This window comes from Anticarsia gemmatalis, chromosome 20, assembly GCF_050436995.1.
Source record: "Anticarsia gemmatalis isolate Benzon Research Colony breed Stoneville strain chromosome 20, ilAntGemm2 primary, whole genome shotgun sequence".
NCBI lineage: Eukaryota > Metazoa > Arthropoda > Insecta > Lepidoptera > Erebidae > Anticarsia > Anticarsia gemmatalis.
In genome coordinates this window covers 5265506-5286345 of record NC_134764.1, presented here as the reverse complement: position 1 = coordinate 5286345, position 20840 = coordinate 5265506, and the positions used below count along the sequence as shown (strand labels likewise).

Genomic DNA, 20840 nt, shown 5'->3' with positions numbered 1-20840 from the left:
GTATTTACTACTAAATTTTTTCTCGGAGATTGCTTAGCACAGATTTATCCGATAGTTCACGGAGATAACAGCTGCAACTATTGGGTACGAAACTCTCTTTAAATGTCTGTGTGTCTATTTCCCTGTTGTGCTCCACTCCCATGATAGCATACGGATATTAAAGCCCTCCTCAATGCTACTTATTTTAAACAAAAATTATACATTCGAACCAATAGTTCCTGAGATGAGCACGTTCAAACAAACAAACTCTTCAGCCTTATATTTACTAGTATAGAAGTATGCGGGTAAAAGAAAACCATTATTCAATTTCATAATGAGTTTATTTAACATTATTATTTACATAAGTCGTTTAAGATATGTCTGCACATACTAGTTACAATTAAGTATTATCAAAATTATTTCTAATATTACACGTTACTTAAATACAAAACTCATAGGTTTGTCTAAAATATTCTTAAGTAGAAATTAACTAAAATTTATTTCTTGATATTTTTTTTCACACTGGTACAATTTAACTTATATTTTAAAGAACTTTCATTTTCGTGGTACACAATTTAATAATTACGATACGATGTATTTACACTTTACTTAGTAAGTAATTCATTTCATGTTTTTCAGTATTTCAAGAGCAATACGCAATCCAATTTATTTCAAACGTTCTACAGTTCAGAATTACAAAAATAACCATAGTATTCGGACAAAATTTAAAAGAAAAAAAATCTATTATAAAGTTGATTGAACCCAATTTTATTCAATTTGGCGACATCCCTATTCCCTTTCAAACGAAATCTAATAAACTTTACATAAGTGTACTGATCGCTTAAATAATGACATTCGTGTTTCACCTACGGTTCATTGAACCCTTTCAAGTAAATGATCATGAATTTTCAAGTAACATTTTGTGATTGATAACCATCCGTACTAATGTAAACTCACCAAAACTTAATCTTCTTGTCATCCAATAAAATACTTACTAGTTTTAATAACACAGTATAATTCTATTTTTATTGTTCAAAATGTTACTTTAACGTAATTATCAAATAAACCACGAATATCATTATTTAAACGACAGCACGAACCACCAAAACATGCTAACTTTGTCAAAAACCTTCCAATCAGAACTATCGGCAAACAAAGAACACATGCTCCCAGGTCTTAGACGAAAATAAAATCAGGGTTGGTGCAGCAATCGCTTCGTTTGTCAGGGTTTTGTGGTGCCTTCACCCACTTGCCGTGGCAATGAGGAGCTACCAACGCGTAGAACCTTGTCGCGTGGCCGGGGACGCCGTGGCCACTGCAGCGCCATTTCAGATCACGGCGAAGAGCCGCTGTCTCGCAGAGCACGCATACTGATGCACCTAGGAGACAAAAAATATTTTTAAAGCCGCATTTTACTACTGCTACTAATCGTATGGTAGGCCTTTGACATGGCTTAGCGACTGTTATCTTAATTGACAACAACCGGGACCGACGTTTTACGTGCTCTCCGAAGCACGGAGACGCCTAGTTCAAATACAATAATGCGGTCACCCATCTATGGAATGACCGCGACAATGTTTGCTTAACCCACTGATCGTTTACTGACTGGTGAGTGCAACTGGCTACGAGCGCCTCAAATTTACAGTATTCAGCAGGTTTATGAGTAAAGAATCGCTGGTATAGCATGGATGCGCCGATAGCTCAGTGTCTCTGCGACTTGAGTGCGTTGCTGGACGCTGCTCGAATTTTGTTGTTTTCAATTAATATAACAATTGTAACGCCATGTTAGAAGCTTTTGTGCAGCTTGAACAATGTTAATGTGATTGACGGCACAAAAAAAACTCATTAGCGTAATAAAACCGATATCTTCGTAGAGAAAGTCGTAGAAAAATGTACCTATATGTGGATTTTTTTGTTGTACGCAATTAGTAAGCTAAAAGTAATAACCACAAAATTGTCCTTTTATAGTTTAATTTCAATTCGAAAATTGCTTTCAATGATAAATTTTCTAGGAATCAGAAATAAATGTAACATTTCGAAACGATGTCTATTTAGTACAGTTCTGAGAAGTTGACATTATATCGTTATGATGAAAATGATTGCTCTTTTGCCTTATTTATTAAAGTTTATAGTATAACATTTTTTTTAGTAATCGTAACGTACGCGGTACCAAAATCTGCCGCGAAATCTCGTAGACTCTAAAATTCAGACGCTTTATGGAAGATGTTTCGTATGCTTATCTCCTACATCAAATATATATTCCCCTCGGTGCACTATTCCATCATAATACTTGGAAATTGTTCAGCACACAGTCTATTTTCTTTCAACAGACTTTATAGACCGTCTATACATCTCACAAAACTCTATTTTCAAGAGCCACTCAAAAATGCATTCTAAACAATATTTCGCAATCTTTGGATCTTTGGAAAATCTAGATTGCTTTCCCAGTTTCAATTTTCTTTAGTTTAAAACGTACAAAGAAATACATACCTTCTCTCAAAGCCTTATAGTCGGAATCCGTGTGGCAAGCTTTCGAGACCTTTGTGACCTCGAACTGGGCACAGTACCTGGACAATACAATGTGGGAATGAGACATAGAGAAAAATAAAACCTTTTTGGACATTATTTGTCGTAGAAATATCTGGCTTTGATTTTCAGATGATTTAGTAAAGGAAATTAGTTTTTGGTTGAAGATAGACCACTATTTCCTTGAGAAATAAAATGATATCAAATTTATGATATTGGATTAGGTTTCGTGTTTTATATTCAATGTTTATGTTATTTTAAGACCTAAAGATGAAAGAAGATTATTTGTAAATTTGGATTTAACTTTTTGTAGCCCAGTGTACTCCTTATCCACTTGTCATCGTATTATCTAGTTCTTCGAGTAGTGGTATGTAAAAATCAATGCCAAACTTCTATCACCCAGTGTATGCAAGGGTCGACTTCTATGTACATACTCGTAGAATACATATTTATGATATGTATGTAGTTAAGGGAAGTGTGGAGTAAAGTCGAGTGGCCAGGAGTTTCTTGCCAGCTCTTCTCATTGGCCCTACCTTCTGAACTGGCGGTAAATTTACTCTCTGTATCATTGACTATCGTAAGTGTCAGTATTTGACCTATATGAATAAATGATTTGATTTTCATTCTGAAGTTTGTAAGTATCGTACCAAATAGCGGTCTTTGGTCTCTGTCTATTCCTATGGAAAAAGGCGTGATAATATATATGTGTGTAGACTATGTAGTTATTGTTTGTTGTCTGCCGTAATTAGTGTCCACAATTAAAATATTCGTGAAGTTCTTAGTTCTTTGAATTTAACTATAAAAACTATAACGAATTCGAAAATATTTACATACTAATAGGAAAGCTGTGGATTAAATAAATAAAAGTTGATTTAAACACTGATTTGCTTTATGAAAATAAAATGTTTGTTCTGTTGTTGAATTAAATACTCGTATTTATTTAAAGTTTACTTCAACTGTTATGTTATTGTGCACTGATGTTTACAAAGCGAATTTCTGCATCCACACAAATTATATTTGCCACAAAGCAATAAGTATTTTAAATATTCAAACAGCTTTGTGATTATTTTCGAACAGTATATTTGGTTGAGGAACAATGTCATTTGTGTACAAATGCATAGTTAAAGCCACAGCAGAGCCATTAATTCAATCATTCTACCGCAATTGTATGTGTTACATATGCGTTAAATTAAAATTGTCTCTTCACAATAGCAAAAGTTTGGTTTAAGCAAACTTATGTAAAGAAACTCGACACATTTCTTTAACAGCGATCTTAGCACCTTTAAACGACTACCCCCGGTTTCTGAGGTACATTTAGCGGTAGTTTATCTATTCAATACCGTTTTTTATATGAGTTTTAACCCTATTGAATAGATAAACTACCGCGGTACAACGGGTACATACCTAGCTTTAACAAATAAGGTATCGTAAACTTTACCTTATTTTAAATTGCGCTTATGTATCGTTGCATTATAATATTATAGCTTACAAACTAGTAACTGAACTTACTAGTACAAATAATCAGTACAAGATGTAAAAGAGCACTTACTCTCTATGCGAGTTAGCCTCAGGATCATCAGGGTTGCGAAGTCGTAGGTTCTTGCGGATGTCCACCGTGTCGTTGGAGTGTCGGCTCACTGATAGTCCACCGGGCAGAAGCATCGCAGTCTCATCTATTCGAAATAATAAAGTTATACTTTTTTAAACCCCTAGTCTCGGAACATTACAATTTTAAAAACATTGAACTAGCCTAGCCCTTTCCAATAAGACAAAATAAATATAATATTTAATATTTTGTGTAGCCACCTATAGTGTTACTATTTAGAGTGAATCTTAGATATTATTTTACAGTTTTCATACATATCCGCCTTAGGGAGAGTAGAAAATAAACTATTTGATACAATCACTTTCTAAGACGAAAACTTTAACCAAACATTGCAGGTTTTTTAAGATTCTAGTACTATACGGTAATGTACTCATTATTTTAAGATTCAAATGCAAGTATTATAAAACAGTTATACAAAATTGGCTCTCACCTCTTAACGGAACATTACTGTCCTCCGGGCATCCTCTATGTTCCTGGCAAGCTCTGCGCTGCACCAGCGAGGGGCAGTGCCTGCCGCCATGAGCCGGCGCCTGCACCACTCGCCGGCTTCGCACCATGCTGCCAGACCCACAGGTGGTGTCGCACTCCGACCAGGTGCCCCAGCCGGAGACCACGCAGTCGATTACTGGGGACAAGAGATTATGATCAGGTAGGTTGAGTGAAGATATGTTTTGAAAGACTCCTTTACAGATCTTGGTAGGTTGAAATGTGACATGTTGTGAGAGACTACAAATGTTGATGGAGGTTATATCGTTTGTTATACTTTGATAAATTATACACTGGAGACTAAAATACGTCAAAGTTGTGTATTTAAACACCTCTGAATATATCTACAGTAGAGGAATTAAACAAAAATGCGTTTTATTTCTATATCATAATAAAATTTAAAAAAATAATTGCATTATAGTTTCCATATTCTGCAAATGATGTTGTTCCTTTAACTGACATTGAGTGCTTGTATTTATTAGATGAAGGAATTTAATCAAAATTATTGTATTAAAATAATTATCAAATAATTAGAATGTAAATATTTTGTGCGTAATTCACATTATCACGCAAAAAACAGACAATCTAATTTAACCTTGAACCTGTAAAAGTGTTCCTTTAATACCAGATCATCATTATGGTTTAGTGGGGCGCGTGGGGGGTTAATGTTTGCTAATTAAAGATCTCATTTGCTAACAGGGTCGCCATATTGCACCCACGGGGGTCGTAAGAGCCGAATAATTACTTGCGACTAAAAAACGAGTCAACCGCTATGTTATGTGATACTACGCGTCTATTAATATAAATATAGATAGGTTTAGTTACCTAGCGTTTTAAAACCTTGTTAAAATACTACATTTTTAAATATGCAGTCAAAGAATCGGTACCTATAAAGTTGTAAATAATTACCTAGCTGCCACCAATTACATGGGTTTTAAGTTATAATACTGTTACTGGGCTCGCCCAATATCACAAAAATAAGGCATAATTTGATCGATGCTAACTATTTGAGTTGCGATGGTGAACATGACTATGTTGAAAAACATAATTTTACTCAAAAATATAGCCACTTCCTAGATAAGTATTGCCTCTTATTGTACAGATTACCAAATCAGTTCTACGAGCAAACATGAACAAATCATCCCAAAATTTCTACAAGCGTCGCACCGATATAAATCCTTTGATAATCTTCGATTTCCGACTGACAAACTAAGACCATCTGGATAATTTTCAAACAAACGATTCAAGTTGTCCATTCACCGCCGAGAGGCTCTCAATAAGGTAATGCTGCAGTATTTATAACCTCATTTTCACGCTTGTTCGTGTTAACGGCTGAGTACTCTTAAGGCAGGCCACAGTAAGCTATTTTTATACTGGACTTTATATTCTTGTTGGAAAATTAACTATGGAGGGATAATGTTAACTAATGTTTAAAGCATTTTTTTTAAAGAATACTTTTACAGATGATTCACTTCTCGAAAAAATATTTTGTATGAGAACAGAAAGGGTCTATTTCGCTACTCAAGCTGTTTCCAAATCATTGAAACTTATCTAGCAAAAATACCTTAATACCGTTTTCAAAATGATAATTATATCTTGGACCTAGTGATTTTCAGATATATTATTATACAATACCAATAAACCATCAAAGCTGTTAAATTACCCATTTTAACCTAACAAAAAGTCATAAAAAAAAACATTTTTATTCATATTCATTGTACTCTAATTAACGTAAAAAGCATAAAAGTTCTACGAAAACACAATTATTTCGCTATGCCGTTACAAATATGGATGTCGGCATCAGAAATGCAATGTTGTGAATAAATCGCTAAATAAAATACAGGTAACTGGAATTTATACAACACGGGGTATTTTCACGTGAATACACGAAACAAATAGGTTCTGTGTTTATTTATAGCGGGAAAATCTGTTGAACGGATGGTTTGACGAAACCCACCGCTGCCGCGCTGGCCTGAATGGGCCGCGGTACAATGAAATTTACGAGTCAACTTGTACTGTCATTTACCCTTTTATTTAGTTAGAGATTTAGAATGTTTTTGTTGCTAATGGTGGAATGTTAGCTTGTAATTTAAAGAAATTTAGCCCATTAATGTAGCACTGCTAGGCAAGTCGTCTCCTTTTGTATTGAGAGAGGGTTAGGCCTTGAGTCCACCACGCTGGTCAATTGCGGATTGGGGACTTTGCATTCCTTTAAGAAATGTTCTAAAGAACTCTCAGGCATGCAACGGACTTTCGTGTAAAATTTCGTTGTCGATAGTAGTAGAGAATCGAGCTGCAGGTAATTGCAAACTAATACGCTTGCCAACGTACAAAGCTTTGTGGTTGTAAAGTTGTCTACAATTTCTGGAGTCTACGTTTTGTGTTCAGGCTACACAAGAGTGCTGTGCGTTTTGCAATCAGAGCCTTGCAATCGACCGGACCGCGCTACACAGTGGTTTTTGTTACATAGCTCTTGCTTGTAAGCTTTGATTTAAAAGTAAAAAACTACTTACGAAAGACAGAAATAGATTGAATGTGAAAGATATTACATTGTATTGTGATAAAATTCTCTAATAAACATACATAAAATCACGCCCAATGGTAAGGCCAGAGACCTGAGATCGCCACTTGGTACAATTCTTAAAAACTTCCCTTGCTTCATTCACTACCTTGGAGTACAGGACCTCCGGTTACGAAGACCTTCTTGCAAGATCTCATCAATGTGATGTAACATGATAATCATTGTTCCTATTCCAATTAAATAGAACCATTACGCATGACGAAACACACATGAAGATGCAACTTTTTTTTGTATCCTGCTTAGCAATCTGTTTTTCCAAACAATAATCTAATCATTTGTCAGGTTTCCTTTGTCAAATCGTCCTTAGCTGAGTTTTTTTTTTTTTTATGCCATTATGTAGATACAACTAGCAAAATCTTTTAGAAACATAATCAGTACAAAACTAGTACACAAATGTAACTAGTTCAACAACGGTTGTTATTATTCGTCTCACAAAAGATATTTCACTCAGTATTCACAAGACTGCATGCACATCAACAATGGACTTTCATTCGTGTATCCAAAACGAGCGTCAGCTCTCGAAAATATAACCGAAACATGTGTTTTACTGGCGAAAATCGTACAAAATCCAAGATATATACATATATGATAGGTAGGTATATGATCTAGCAAAAATATGGCTATATACGTACATTACATACATAATATCACGTGTGTTATACCCAAAGGTGTAGGAACGGGTGTAATACTCCCAAGTCCCCATTAACAGTGTTAGTCCTACGTAGCATAGGGCTAGCCTGTTGCCATATACCGGGCATTTTACCAAACTCCAGAACATTCAAAATTTAATTGGAAAAGACTAATTCTCAGTTTCTGAGTACAAAGCGGTAGTTTATCTATTCAATAGCGTTTTGTTTATATGAGTTTAAACGCTATTAAATAGTAAAGTCGGTTACACTTCTAACCACGCTACAGAGGCAGCCAACACACTAACGAAAAAATCATTTTGAATACAAACCCGACGGCAAATCCTGTGCCTGCCAAAAATCCCGTATAATTTAAAACAAGCAACAAAACCAATGGAGCTTAAACTGAAATCCAACACTACATTCAGGTCTATAGCACCAATTTGCCAGGTCATTTGCTTCAGGGCAAGGCCAAATAAATCTCTCTCAAGATTTATTACCGTAAAACAATCCTGTGTTATTAAATAAACGATATGTTACTTTTGACTGCTGCTGTGAAACGGTTGGTAAGTATCCGACTGTTGATCATGAGGTTTCGAGTTCGAACCCGAGACACACCAATGACTTTTCCAAATTACGTGTGTATTAGAAATAATTGTCACCTCCTCTAACGGTAAAGGAAACGTAATGAAAATCTCTAGTCTAAAATTTGTTTAATACGTTTATTGAGAGCGTTCAAAGTCTAACCCGCACTTGGCCGGGATGGTGGACTCAAGGCCAAACCGTCCCTCGTTTGGGAGGAGACCCTTGCCCAGCAGTGAGCCAGTAATGTGTTTAAAAAAAAGCTAAAACCACCTCTGCCTAAGCCTTCGGGTATTCCAGGTGTGATATTACATTAGTATGTATGTAATGCTAGTATTTGAAGTTAAGATACCTTCAAATCATTAAATTGTATATTACCTTCACAACAACTGAGAAAAATGTGATCAAAACTACACGGATACTAAAATATATCTATGGTATAGCTCTACCTAAACCTTCAGGTATAACAGGCGTGATATTATGTACAATATATTCAAAAATGTCGTGGCAAGGCCTTAGAATGTTGGAACACGGGCCCCGATCGAGGTAATGGTCTATAAAATGGCCTTAAGAGGCCATTTATCATCGGAACGGAGTTCGTTCGCGGCCGATTCACAATTTATTGAGTACAGAAGTATGTAATACCTGAAGTATTGCTATTTGATGACTCAATTTTCTTGTTCGCTTTTCCTTATTGCTTTTGGAGAAAGTTTTAATTTGTAGGGTAATTTATTTTATTTTATTTATTTATTAGCAGGCATGCAGTTGTATACAACTGGTTAATGCCTGTATCCTGGTAATTCACTATGATGTAATCATTCATTAAATAAATTGGGGAGGTTTTGGTATAGATACAGTTGATGCTAAGAATATGCTTTAGTTAATAGAGGTAAAATAAGATACAGGCACTCTTATTTCGGTTTGATTAATAAATAAACGTGTGGTTTACACTTTAAATAAAACTGGAAATATGTTTTATTAAACTTTTAGTAGTTACAGTAAATTTTTTAAAAAAATTATTAGCTGAACTTAAACTTAAAACCTCAACTGTGTCTCATTTCAACCGAAGTCTTATCATCAAACGAACAGAGAAAATAATTATTGAACAACATTTTTATTCATTCAGACGCATGTAGTAACCATTTACACAACAATGTATCTAAAGGCAGAAAATCTTATTAATAAACCATTATTCCCGTCCAGTTTCTAAACTGCAGCTCACAAACCAGACTTTAAACTATATCCATTATCCATACACTCCGAACGTCGGGAATAAATTACTTTTCCTCATGTCGCATACTTGTCGTCGATTAATTGGTTTTTTATCACATCCCATCGGTTGATTACAGCTTACACTAAGTTTTAAACGTTTGTACAAACTGGTAAATTAAAGGAAAACGTTTAAGCTTAGTTTAAACTACATTAAACGAAAGATAGTTTGTGTTTTTCGGTCGATGCTGGTCGATTGTTTTGTTACTTTTATGTTTACTGTAGCGCGATTCTCTATATTCGGTACTGTCGATTATCTACAGTTTGAAATTTAAAATGTACTGCCAAAATAGTTCCTACGTCGCCTGTTAGAGGCGCTGACCAGATTTTCAAACAAGATTTCTCGGGAGCCGATTGTCGATAGTCGATAATGGTATAGTATCGAGCTACTGAAGTTACTAAAGATTTAAAACACAATAACAATACCGAAGATATAATAAAAACGTTTCCAGTATTTATTTTTACAGTTGCATACCCTGAGAAAAGACGTACCGGCACGACAAAACCACGAGTGAAGTAGGGGTGAAAATCACTGGACTGATTAGAAAGGGCTGATAAAAAGTTTTTTGGACAGCAGTGGGATACTCCTATTAGTACGAACAATTAATCAGACGAAAATACTATAGAATATCGGCCTTCCAGACATTACTAGCAATTTACTTAGTCTCTAGGTATCGTATTCTCTTTAACCACTCAGATAAATTACCCCAATATAAGCATAGGTATGTTGCTATTGTGAATAATGTCCATCTAATCGTGAGCACAATTGTATGCAAGACATGACATCTATGGATACAAATCCGATGGGTCTAATAACGGAAACATATACCTAATGTATATTAGATACTATTGATACTGTGATTACAGATGAGAACAATTGAGATATAAATAGTGAAATGGAAATTAATAATTAATTATTAATTATATAATAGTTTATTTTAATATTACCGCTTTATATTTTTAGTATTACTTTTGTTAATTATAAAATTATATTTCGTTTATTGATGTAAATATTTTAAAATGATAATAAACTAATAATAGTAATAGTTAATATATTGTAAAATAATACAATATAATTGCGTGATAGCTGAAATTGTAGAGATCATTTTAATTTAGGTAACTCAATAACGAACCTAAAAACATGAGTTCGCTTTTGACTTTTTCGGGATTAAAGCTATTCTCAATTTATTGCTAACCAAGCTTCTTAAATTAGTAGTTCCAGAGAACGGTAATAATTAATTTTCTAACACTTAATGCATCGTCATCGTCATCAATCGCCGCGTGTGGCGGGTTCGAATCCCACCCGGGACAAATATGTGTGTGATGAGCACAAGTAATTGTTCTGAGCCTGGATGTTAATTTATCTATATAAGTATGTATTTAGAAGTATATAAGTATGTTTATCAGTTGTCTGGTTACCATAGTACAAGCTCTGCTTAGTTTGGAATAAGATGACCGAGTGTGAGTTGTCCAAAAGTATTTATTTATTTATCATCATATTTGATGCTCGTGGTACAAACACTGAAACGTCTTTGTGGCAAAGAATATTAGCAAAAAACAATTTAATCATATGAAACTATCGTGATAGAGACACGAAACTATTCTGCCAGGCAAAACTCTCGGTCAAATACATAGAGTTTTATACATCTACGGCTTTATACTCAAATTCATGCACTACCCTGATAAAGTTTAATACACGACAATGAATGTACGACATACAATAAGGTGAGCTCAGTGCCGTCAACGAGATTTGACCTAATTTTAACGAGAAGCTTCCCCGAGTTGCTATCTAATTAGATATACGGCTAAGTGGGACTTTTGGAACATTGTCGTGTGTAGTGTGTACCTTTATTTTGGTATAACTATATTACTTTTTGGTATAAGCAAACTGGAAATTAATTATTATGTATTTAGAATATGTACCTAAATAAGAATTTACAGCTGAGTATATTAAAAAGCAATTTATTTTCTTTTCATATCCTTTTCCATTCTTTGGTCTCTGTCTACCCCTTTGGCAAAAAGGCGTTATTTGTTGTATCTATTTAATTTATAATATGAAATTAATGTTCTTAAAATGAAGGCTGAAACGAATAATTTTTCTCTCGTGATTTATAAACAGTGTTACTTCATCCCTGTACTCTTTAGCTAAGATTCTTTTAGAAGAAAGATTTTGTCTTAAAACACGAAAAACGTTAACCTGATTCGTATTTCTTTTACGAGTAGAATAAAATGTAAAATTAACTTAACCCTCGCTCTTCGGTGCACAAAACAAATTCCCTACATTTTCTCCCCGGGCTGACCTAAAACGTGCAATGCAAAGCCAAGAGCGTCCTAACTCATAATGAAAATGGAAATACCGAATGAAATTTTCCCCAAAATTCGGGTTAATTTCAATGATGGCAACACTACCTTGTAATACGAGTATGTCTGTGTATTGTATTATTTTTTAACCAAAATGCAGGTTAGTTTCAAAAATGGCAGCAGTACTGTGTATGTCTGTATCTATATTGTTTTATTTTTCCCTAAAATGCGGTTTAATTTCAACGTTGGCAAGACTACTATGTGTTTTATATTATTTTTCCCAGTAATGCGGTTTAATTTCAATGATGGCAACACTATGTATGTCAGTGTGTGTGTATGTGTGTAATATCAATTCATTTGTTGTGCAAACAGCTGTGTAATATCTTAATAGAGAGTCGAGAGCTTACGCGAATACTCGCGTTCATACGAGTGTTTGGATAAACGGGTATAAGGACAACTGCTAAGTAGTTATAGTACAACTATATTTTAGTAGTAGGTGCTTCTAATATTAATTAATCTAGGTAGAAATTACTCTAGTTCTTAAACACTCTAAGAAACTTATAGGATCTAAACAGGCTTAATACATTATGATCAAAGTTTAGGATTCCGCAATTTATATACATAGATTAAGCAGAAGAAAAAAAAAGTGCTATCACAAAAAAAAACAAAATTGATTAAGAAATTGTGCTTTAAATATATACTAAAACTTTTTATACTTTTTATTTATGCAAGACGTGGTTTTAATGTTATAAATGAGACGGCTAGTACGTATTAATATTCGCGTTTATTTTACAACAAATTTTCCACTTTACAATTCAAAGTCAACCAGATCAAAATGTTCCCAAAATCACAGCTTAAAATCTCAAGTAAACAAATTCCACATCTTAAACTCGTAAGTAAACGGCACAATCTTCTTAAACAACACACAAAGAGACTAACTAAATAATTAACCATCAATCCACGTAGTTAATTAAGTAGTCATTTATACAAGAACACAATCGCAGGATCTCAATGGAAGATTGCATTAAAACGACACTGCCAATTAGCAATGTAAATAAGTAATGCCTTTTGGTTTGTTCCGCTTACGTCTTGGGAATAATACTCGTTTGTTTTTGGAGATTAAGGCTCATGGTTTCTTTGAAACACCATGATTTTTATTCAATTATATTAATATGCATCGACTTTAATTCAACTGTTGAACATGAGTTTTCGGATGCAGTTCCCGGGATTAAATAATTGACATTGGTAATTTTCTAAGCTGTGGGAAGGTAAGCAAAACAACTGCTTAAGCATGGCTAAAACTGACAAATGCTCGGGAAGATATTTGTAGCAATAAAAGAACATCCTGACTTAACACATTTATTAACTGGGCACATTATTAATTTAGGTATATTGTATGTACACTACACAGAGTTACTAAGTGATGTCAGTCAGTCTGTCTACTAAGTCATGCTTACAATTTCACCATTTTATTTTATTCTTGAAAATATAACAAACATAAGGTAATAGAGAATCTAATTTTCCAATTAGAAATAATCTAACATTTGCTAAATTTTGTCCTAATAGTTTCGTCAATTTCACGTTAATGAAGGACAAAATAACCTGGTATTAAATTAGTTGGGATTCTAAGTTTATACGTAATAAGTACGGATATAGATAAGCTTACTTATATACAAAACAATAGCATAGCGTAATTTATTCCCTAGTCTTCTTCTTATTCTTATCGTTGTAGATAACAACCGGGACCGACTTTTAACGTGTCCTCCGAAGTCTAGGTGCTTCGGAGGACTCGTTAAAAGTCGGTCCCGGTTGTTCAGTTCAAATACCACTATGCGGTCACCTATCTATGAAGTGACCATGCCAAGGATTGCTTAACCCACAGATCGTTTACCGACCGGTGAGCGCAACTGGCTATGGGCGCCTTCCCTAGTATCAGCTACATTTAGGAACAAGGGCTCATTTAGATTTAGTATATATTATTAAGCCTAGTGTTTTAATTCAGTCGGCTTGTTCCTTCTTAATGGATTAGCAGCTATTCGTTGTCGTTTAACGAAATATTACGCAGTTAGGACTAATAAACGTTGAATATAAAGATATATTAGTTCAGATACTGTGGCGTTTAAACCCTTTTGTTGTTTAGTTAATTGTTCTTAAACTGTTAAAAGAATGCTCTTGGCTAAACTTTGGAGAATAAGGTTCATTTAAGGCTACTGCCTACCTTATTCTCCAAAGTTTAGGTACCCCTTTGATAAGAAATCAAAGTTTAAAGTAAGAAATACCTAATTCGACAATTGTTTTTTGAAATGGTTAGTTTATAAATCTTTACTAAATACTTACAAGAAGGTAGTCATTCGTAGTGGTTTACAGGTGCTAGGACTAATCTTATTGGAATTGTGGTTTACAAATTGCTAGGTTTAATCTTATTGGAATTTACGTACCTACTTTTCCTGGCATCTTATTATTTATTCTAATATGACAAATCCTATCTAGATTAAGATTAATTAATCCTATTAAAATTAACCTTAAGTGGGACAGACACGGGTCATAAAATTACTCTGCGAATTTACTTAAGGTAATAGAAAGCTTTGCCATTGTACGACACCATAAACAATAAAAGACCTATAAAACATCCCGTCAAAAAGCAAAAACTCAAAAACAAAAACAACACCAGAAAAATATCGCAATGTCACATTTTCATGTCACCACTCGCTTTGACTTCAAACACATCTAACGGCGCCTCGCTGGAAAGCGAAACAAACGCAAAACTACTAATAAACTTCGAGGTTCTTTGCAAAAGGAAAAACGCAGTACGAGGGCATTTCGCGAGTATTGACATGCTTTAATGAAGTTCTTGGCAAAGGCCACGGCTCGCAAATTAGAGGTCGTAATCAAACCGTATGACTAATGAGCTTACCCCTTTTTGTGATATAATTTATGGTCTTTAAATATCGATGGTTACGATTTATTTCAAAATTGAAGTTGAAAAATTAGGTGGGTGAAATATCTAATAGGTAATAGTTAAATACAGACATAGTATCACGCAAGTTATAGTCAAAGGGATAGGCAGAAGCGTATTAAAAACACTGACGTTTCACTATTTCCAATGTTAGCCTCGCCCCTTGTTATACATGGGGTATTAGGGGCGAGTCTATTATTGACATAATATATACCGGGCACGTTATCAAACCACGGAGTACTATTGAGTAAAATTCTAACATAAATTAAAAGAGATCTGTAGTTCTTTGACTGACGCAGGAATCGAACCTAACATTCTCACAAACAGCAGACGATCAACACTACCCCACTACACAACAGTAGCAGTTATTAAAATACATTCTAAATTCATTTAAACAACAAAATATGCTGTAGCTATGAACTTTGTAAACGTTGTCAATGAATATCAAATCTGAATAAAAAAACAATTAAATATAAATCATGTTAACAATTTCTATGAAAAACCATTCGACATCACGCACAACGCACAACAAACGTACCAGAAATAAAAATATGACAATCATAATTCAAACGTATTTTCAAACACATTCAACACATAAAAATCTATTTTATTTAAATAGCGGACTGGCTCGGTTTTATCCGTGTGTGGTACAATATATCCGGTTAATTAATTTTTCCGCGGAAACTTTGTGACCATTGATTTGATCCATTGATAACTGGTCTCTTGGCTACAAATAATTAAAAAAAAAATAGTTTAGTTGTCCATAAGCATAAGCATACATACATTTCGATGATTCATTTTTATATATAATAGAAGACGGAGCAATAATTTGACAAATGCGACAAAAAACCACCTAATTTCCGAAGCTATTTTTTAACTTGGCCACATTACGGTGTTCTAAACGGCGCATATCTTTTTGGAAGCGTGGAGCCCTGAGTTTGGGTCCCAAAACAAAACTTCAATTAAGTTGAATAATTAGACAAAGAGAGAAGGGTATTAGAGCCGTAGTTAAGTAAATAAAGGTTATTTTTACGTAAACAACGAATCTGTGATTTATTGTTGAGTTTGAATTTGTATGCGGAATTTCCAGTAAGTAACTGAATCAATTTATGAGAGAGGGCGAATTTGAAATCTAAATATGAAGAAAATTTTCCATACTTTTCATTCATACATAGATACAATCACGCCTTGTAGGCAAAGACCAAAGAAGGCAACTTGGTACGATCCTTAAAAACTTCCCATACGTTACATAAACATATAGAAAATAAACATAAAGTTTAGTTTCTATATGTTTCTTCTAAATTTTAAAATTCTAAATATGGTTTTAATCTAAAGCAGCTTTATGCAAAATCACAGTAGCTTTTGTACCATCCAACATTCAAGTACTGTCTCCTACACCAATTTATTTCTGCTAAAAAGGACCTATAATAAAATAAAATCCACCTTTATCCCCTTTATTATACCTGCATATAATTTCAACATCAAAAACAAAAGTAATGTCTCCACTACGTACTAAAGTGGGCAACACAAGTTCCCACTATACTCTTCTTACTTTAAAGCACTGAGAGCCATTTGCGAAGATTCACCTCACATCAAAACAAATGAGCACCATCTCATGAACCCTAACACCCTGTATAAGATGGAAACACCTCTTATATGAGATCATCCCTTATAAGATGAAGACAACTGTATAAATAGAACATACTGTGTAAGATGAATACACTCTGTATAATGTGTAGGTGTTGAAAAATTTTGCCGTATAATACTAAATGAGGACTTATCTCGTCTTTACCTACCCCTTATGGGAAACATGATTTTATATATGTACTAAATAATAATAATTATTATAGAGTCATAGATTACTACTATTATAGATTACTGACTTCATTACGCACGAGGTCACAACTCTAAAAATATGTGACGCTAGTTCTTGAAAATGATTTTATTAAACTAAATATGAAATAAAAATTAATTAATTAATGTTTTTTTTCCAGTCACATTCCAATGTGTACTCAACTCTGAACAAATAAAAATGGTTTTATGCAACTACAGTTTCGCAACCATTTCATAATAGTTTAGATAAAACTGTTTCAATTTCAAAGTGTATACGGGTTATGAATGCATTTTATCTCGAAATGTTTTAACCGTTAGCTACAAAAGTGTTTTCGCTGGAATAATATTTATATGAATGAAACAATCCTTTCATTTAGGTAAACTTACGAATCAATATAGCTCCAGGCTTCATTTTAATTATTGTCCTTTTACTGGGCATTTTTTTACAATATCACCGTTATCAACAACTTTATTAGAATCGGCTTCCAGTCTTACCAGATGCAACTAAATACCATAATTAGACTGCCTATCGGACTTCCACAACCGAGTCACCTGGGTTATAACACGACACCCCTCGGTCAAAATGGTTGTCTGACTTTCACTTTTTTCTTTCTTTCTCGACTCCCACAAAACCGTTTTATGAATCACAAATTCAAAAGCTCAAAAGACTGTTTTGCAATCTCACGATCACTCATTTAAAAACAATCGTAGCCGTCCCAAACAAACTCATTCATATTTCGAACACACCAAATTAATATCTGACCGCTTTTATTCCACACAAACGTCTTTAATAAGAAAGAGACGACAAATGTTCAAAAAAAGAACTCAAAGAGAACAATATCAATGGGATCAAAGAAAAAAAACAAAAGCATTATCTCGTAAGTACGTCAACAAAGGAGGTTGTTTGAATTGTAAATGTGACAATGGCCTCTAAAAATTTAATTTTCGTATTGTATTCAACCCCTAAGCGTTATGGGGATGAATGTAGGCGTGATGTAAATGCATCGAAACAGGCTTTTTTGGGTAATATTATGGTAATATTGGAGACAATTGGGGTGGTCCTGGCTGGTTTGGATAAATGTCGAGTGAGTGAGAAATTGGTAATACTGCTTTTTTTTAACTTTCTTCTTTCACAAAAGCTTGAGTACTTATACCGGAGCGTTAACTATTGAAATTCGATTTTTATTCAATTGAAACATTCCTATCCAGTATTTTAAACCTGTAATAAAGGTCTATAATAATATCAAAATTCTATAGAATTTCTAATGCTGAACTTAAACTTCTCGATGTATCAACCTATTTAATAAGGCAGATGAAGTCGTATCCCACCTAACATAATGAAAACAAGTAGTACTAAAGTACTAATTCACTATTACGTACTTATAAACTATACTATTTTTATTATACTCCCAGCACAAAACAGTTAAAAACGACACATCTACAACAATCTACAATATTCTGTACTGTCACAAACAACAACGTAATTCATCATACCCCAGTCAACGAGCCCAACAGAACACAAACTTACAAGCATTCATACTATTTTCTCCGTACCATTACCCACCGTCAGTTACACTGTTATTATATTATTCAATACATTATCGTTTCCAATAATTGCTGGCAATGTAATGTAGTGGAAAATACAGGGAATATTGAATAATAAACGTATCCTACGATACAATCCGGTTTACGTGTACCGTCCTAATATGGACCGAAGTAAGCTCCTGAATTGAACACAATCGGATTTGTATATAAACTGCTTTATTGATTGATGTGATCAAATAAGATTTGTAGAGTAACGACGAAACTGAAATGTTCTATTTTGTATGTCTATTTTAAGTGAAATTTAGGATTTAAATCACTTTGACGTGTGTTTTAGAGAATTGGTGGAATAGTTTTTAAGCGCTACTTTAATTTGTTTTATCTATCCGGTCTTAAATATAAAAGCGTGCAATAAGATTTAAAATCAAAAAGCGTCGTATCGCTTTGAAAATATTTTTTCAGTTTTATTTCTTTTTATTAGTTTAATTTCCTTTTTTACTTTAATTTCCTATTTATCATTCTAAATATGACACATTCTAAATACGACATAAATATCTTTTTTTACGGAAATAGTAACCTTTCTTGTTTCTTACAAATCAATATTAATGTGACTACGAAAGATTGTATTTTCACAAACACACGGATAAAGTACAGCTGAACATAAAACAGCTCAACACTTCAAAATCCTACTTATCCAAACCAAGCTGCAAAGCATAATTAACGAGGCTTCTCTACCTACTAGTCAGAACATCAATTGCCAAAAAACATCTCTACCTTCTTTTAATCTCTATAGGAACTATCAAGAGCAAGCTGGAAAACATCTTTTGAGCTGAGTGCAACTTGAGCGAACGTCAAAAGATGAAAGTAGAGAGGGAATTCTTGAAGCAATTGGATTGGGGAACTTGCTTGTATAGAAGCAATACTTACATACGAATATCTAACTATGTAAGTATCTTTACCTTGGTAGATAAAGCAGCGGCTTCCAATGTTTGTGCGCGCATAACTTTTGAAAAAAAAAAACATTTTTATAATAATTATTGGGACAAGGTTTGTATTAGATCGATGGGATCACAATTCTCACTGGAATAGAATCAACGGGATTAAATTCCTTAAATGTTTCTATACCCGGATGAACTCTGACAAGTCTAAGTTAGTAAATCTATACTAATATAATAAAGCTGAAGAGTTTGTTTGTTTGTTTGTTTGTTTGTTTGTTTGTTTGTTTGTTTGTTTGTTTGTTTGTTTGTTTGTTTGAACGCGCTAATCTCAAGAACTACTGGTCCGATTTGAAAAATTCTTTCAGTGTTAGATAGCCCATTTATCGAGGAAGGTTATAGGCTATATAACATCACGCTACGGTCATTAGGAGCGGAGTAGCAACGAAAAATGTTACAAAAACGGAGAAGATTTTGACCCATTCTCTTAAGTGACGCAAGCGAAGTTGCGCGGGTCAGCTAGTGATTAATAATTGTCAATATACCTTTATTAGTAAAAGTTATATTAATTATTATACACGCTATGTCAGTTTGCTTCCCACAAACATTATTTTCAAAACTACTTCACAGTTAGATAAACTTCTATAAACTCCACACTTCAAGGAACAAAATCTTAGTAAACTTTGAAACATATTGGCTCTTAGAACATAAAGGATTGTGCAATTCGCTTTTACATCACTTCCATACTACAAAGCGAAACTTTGCGTTCGAACTTTGTGTAAGAATTCGAGAATTTTCGAGAAATATCTCCAACGATTCCAATACAACGATTCGGAAGAATTCCCTGGAATACGGTACGTTGCTTACTATAAAATTCTGTATTCAGTTCAAAGGTCCCTTTTACCGGTCAGCGTCTAGAATTGGGGGGCTATTATATTCAGAAAGGATTTTACGGACCAATGACGATGTTTTTCGTAAGTAAATATACGGTTGATTTTGTAAAAATTGAGTTGAGTTTCGATGGATCATAGAAAGTTAATCCATTATTGCATTTTAAAAATGTTTATATATATTATGATTGATTAATAAAAAAATACCTTTTTCAGTCACAATGAATTGAGATTTGATTGAGAACATACATATAAATGATAGGTATTCCATTGTTTTGCAAAACAAGATTACAATATGTCAATGTCGATAGATGTTAACGAGTACAATAATGTATTACTGTTATTTCACAAAAGCATCGTCACATCAAATATCCGTACATTGTTTCCTTCATTATTCCAACCAGATACAATAACGACTTTCCTCAACCCTTATAATCAACAAAAACATCTAAGTATAAACTTGCACAATTTTCAATATTTTTCATTAAAAGTTTCAGCGCGCAGCTGGCGCAGTTCATTGAAATATAAAACCATTAACCCTTCAATCACCACCCAACGCTGAAAGTAGAAAAAACCAGTGCAATATCGAGCTACACTGCAATAACTACCTTCAAAGGAAATTCAATATACATAGACTCAGAGTAAAAGTTTTTCAAGAACCATCGATTGAAGAAATGAATTCAATACTTTTTGTTTGTTTTCCAATGCAATATTTAGACGTCTAGCTT

At 33.8% G+C, this 20840-nt stretch overlaps 1 protein-coding gene across 1 annotated transcript in view; it reads right to left on the bottom strand.

The window, feature by feature from the left end:
• Nucleotides 1-298: 298 nt before the first annotated feature.
• LOC142981773 (somatomedin-B and thrombospondin type-1 domain-containing protein-like) overlaps nucleotides 299-20840 on the bottom strand; it is a 63234-nt gene continuing 42692 nt past the window's right edge. The window contains exons 3-6 of the mRNA XM_076127878.1: nucleotides 4542-4736; nucleotides 4055-4178; nucleotides 2470-2546; nucleotides 299-1358 (exon numbers count right to left, since the gene is read on the bottom strand). Coding sequence (XP_075983993.1) covers nucleotides 1156-1358; nucleotides 2470-2546; nucleotides 4055-4178; nucleotides 4542-4736 — 599 coding nt within the window. The 3' untranslated portion in view covers nucleotides 299-1155. The remainder of the gene's footprint in view (nucleotides 1359-2469; nucleotides 2547-4054; nucleotides 4179-4541; nucleotides 4737-20840) is intronic.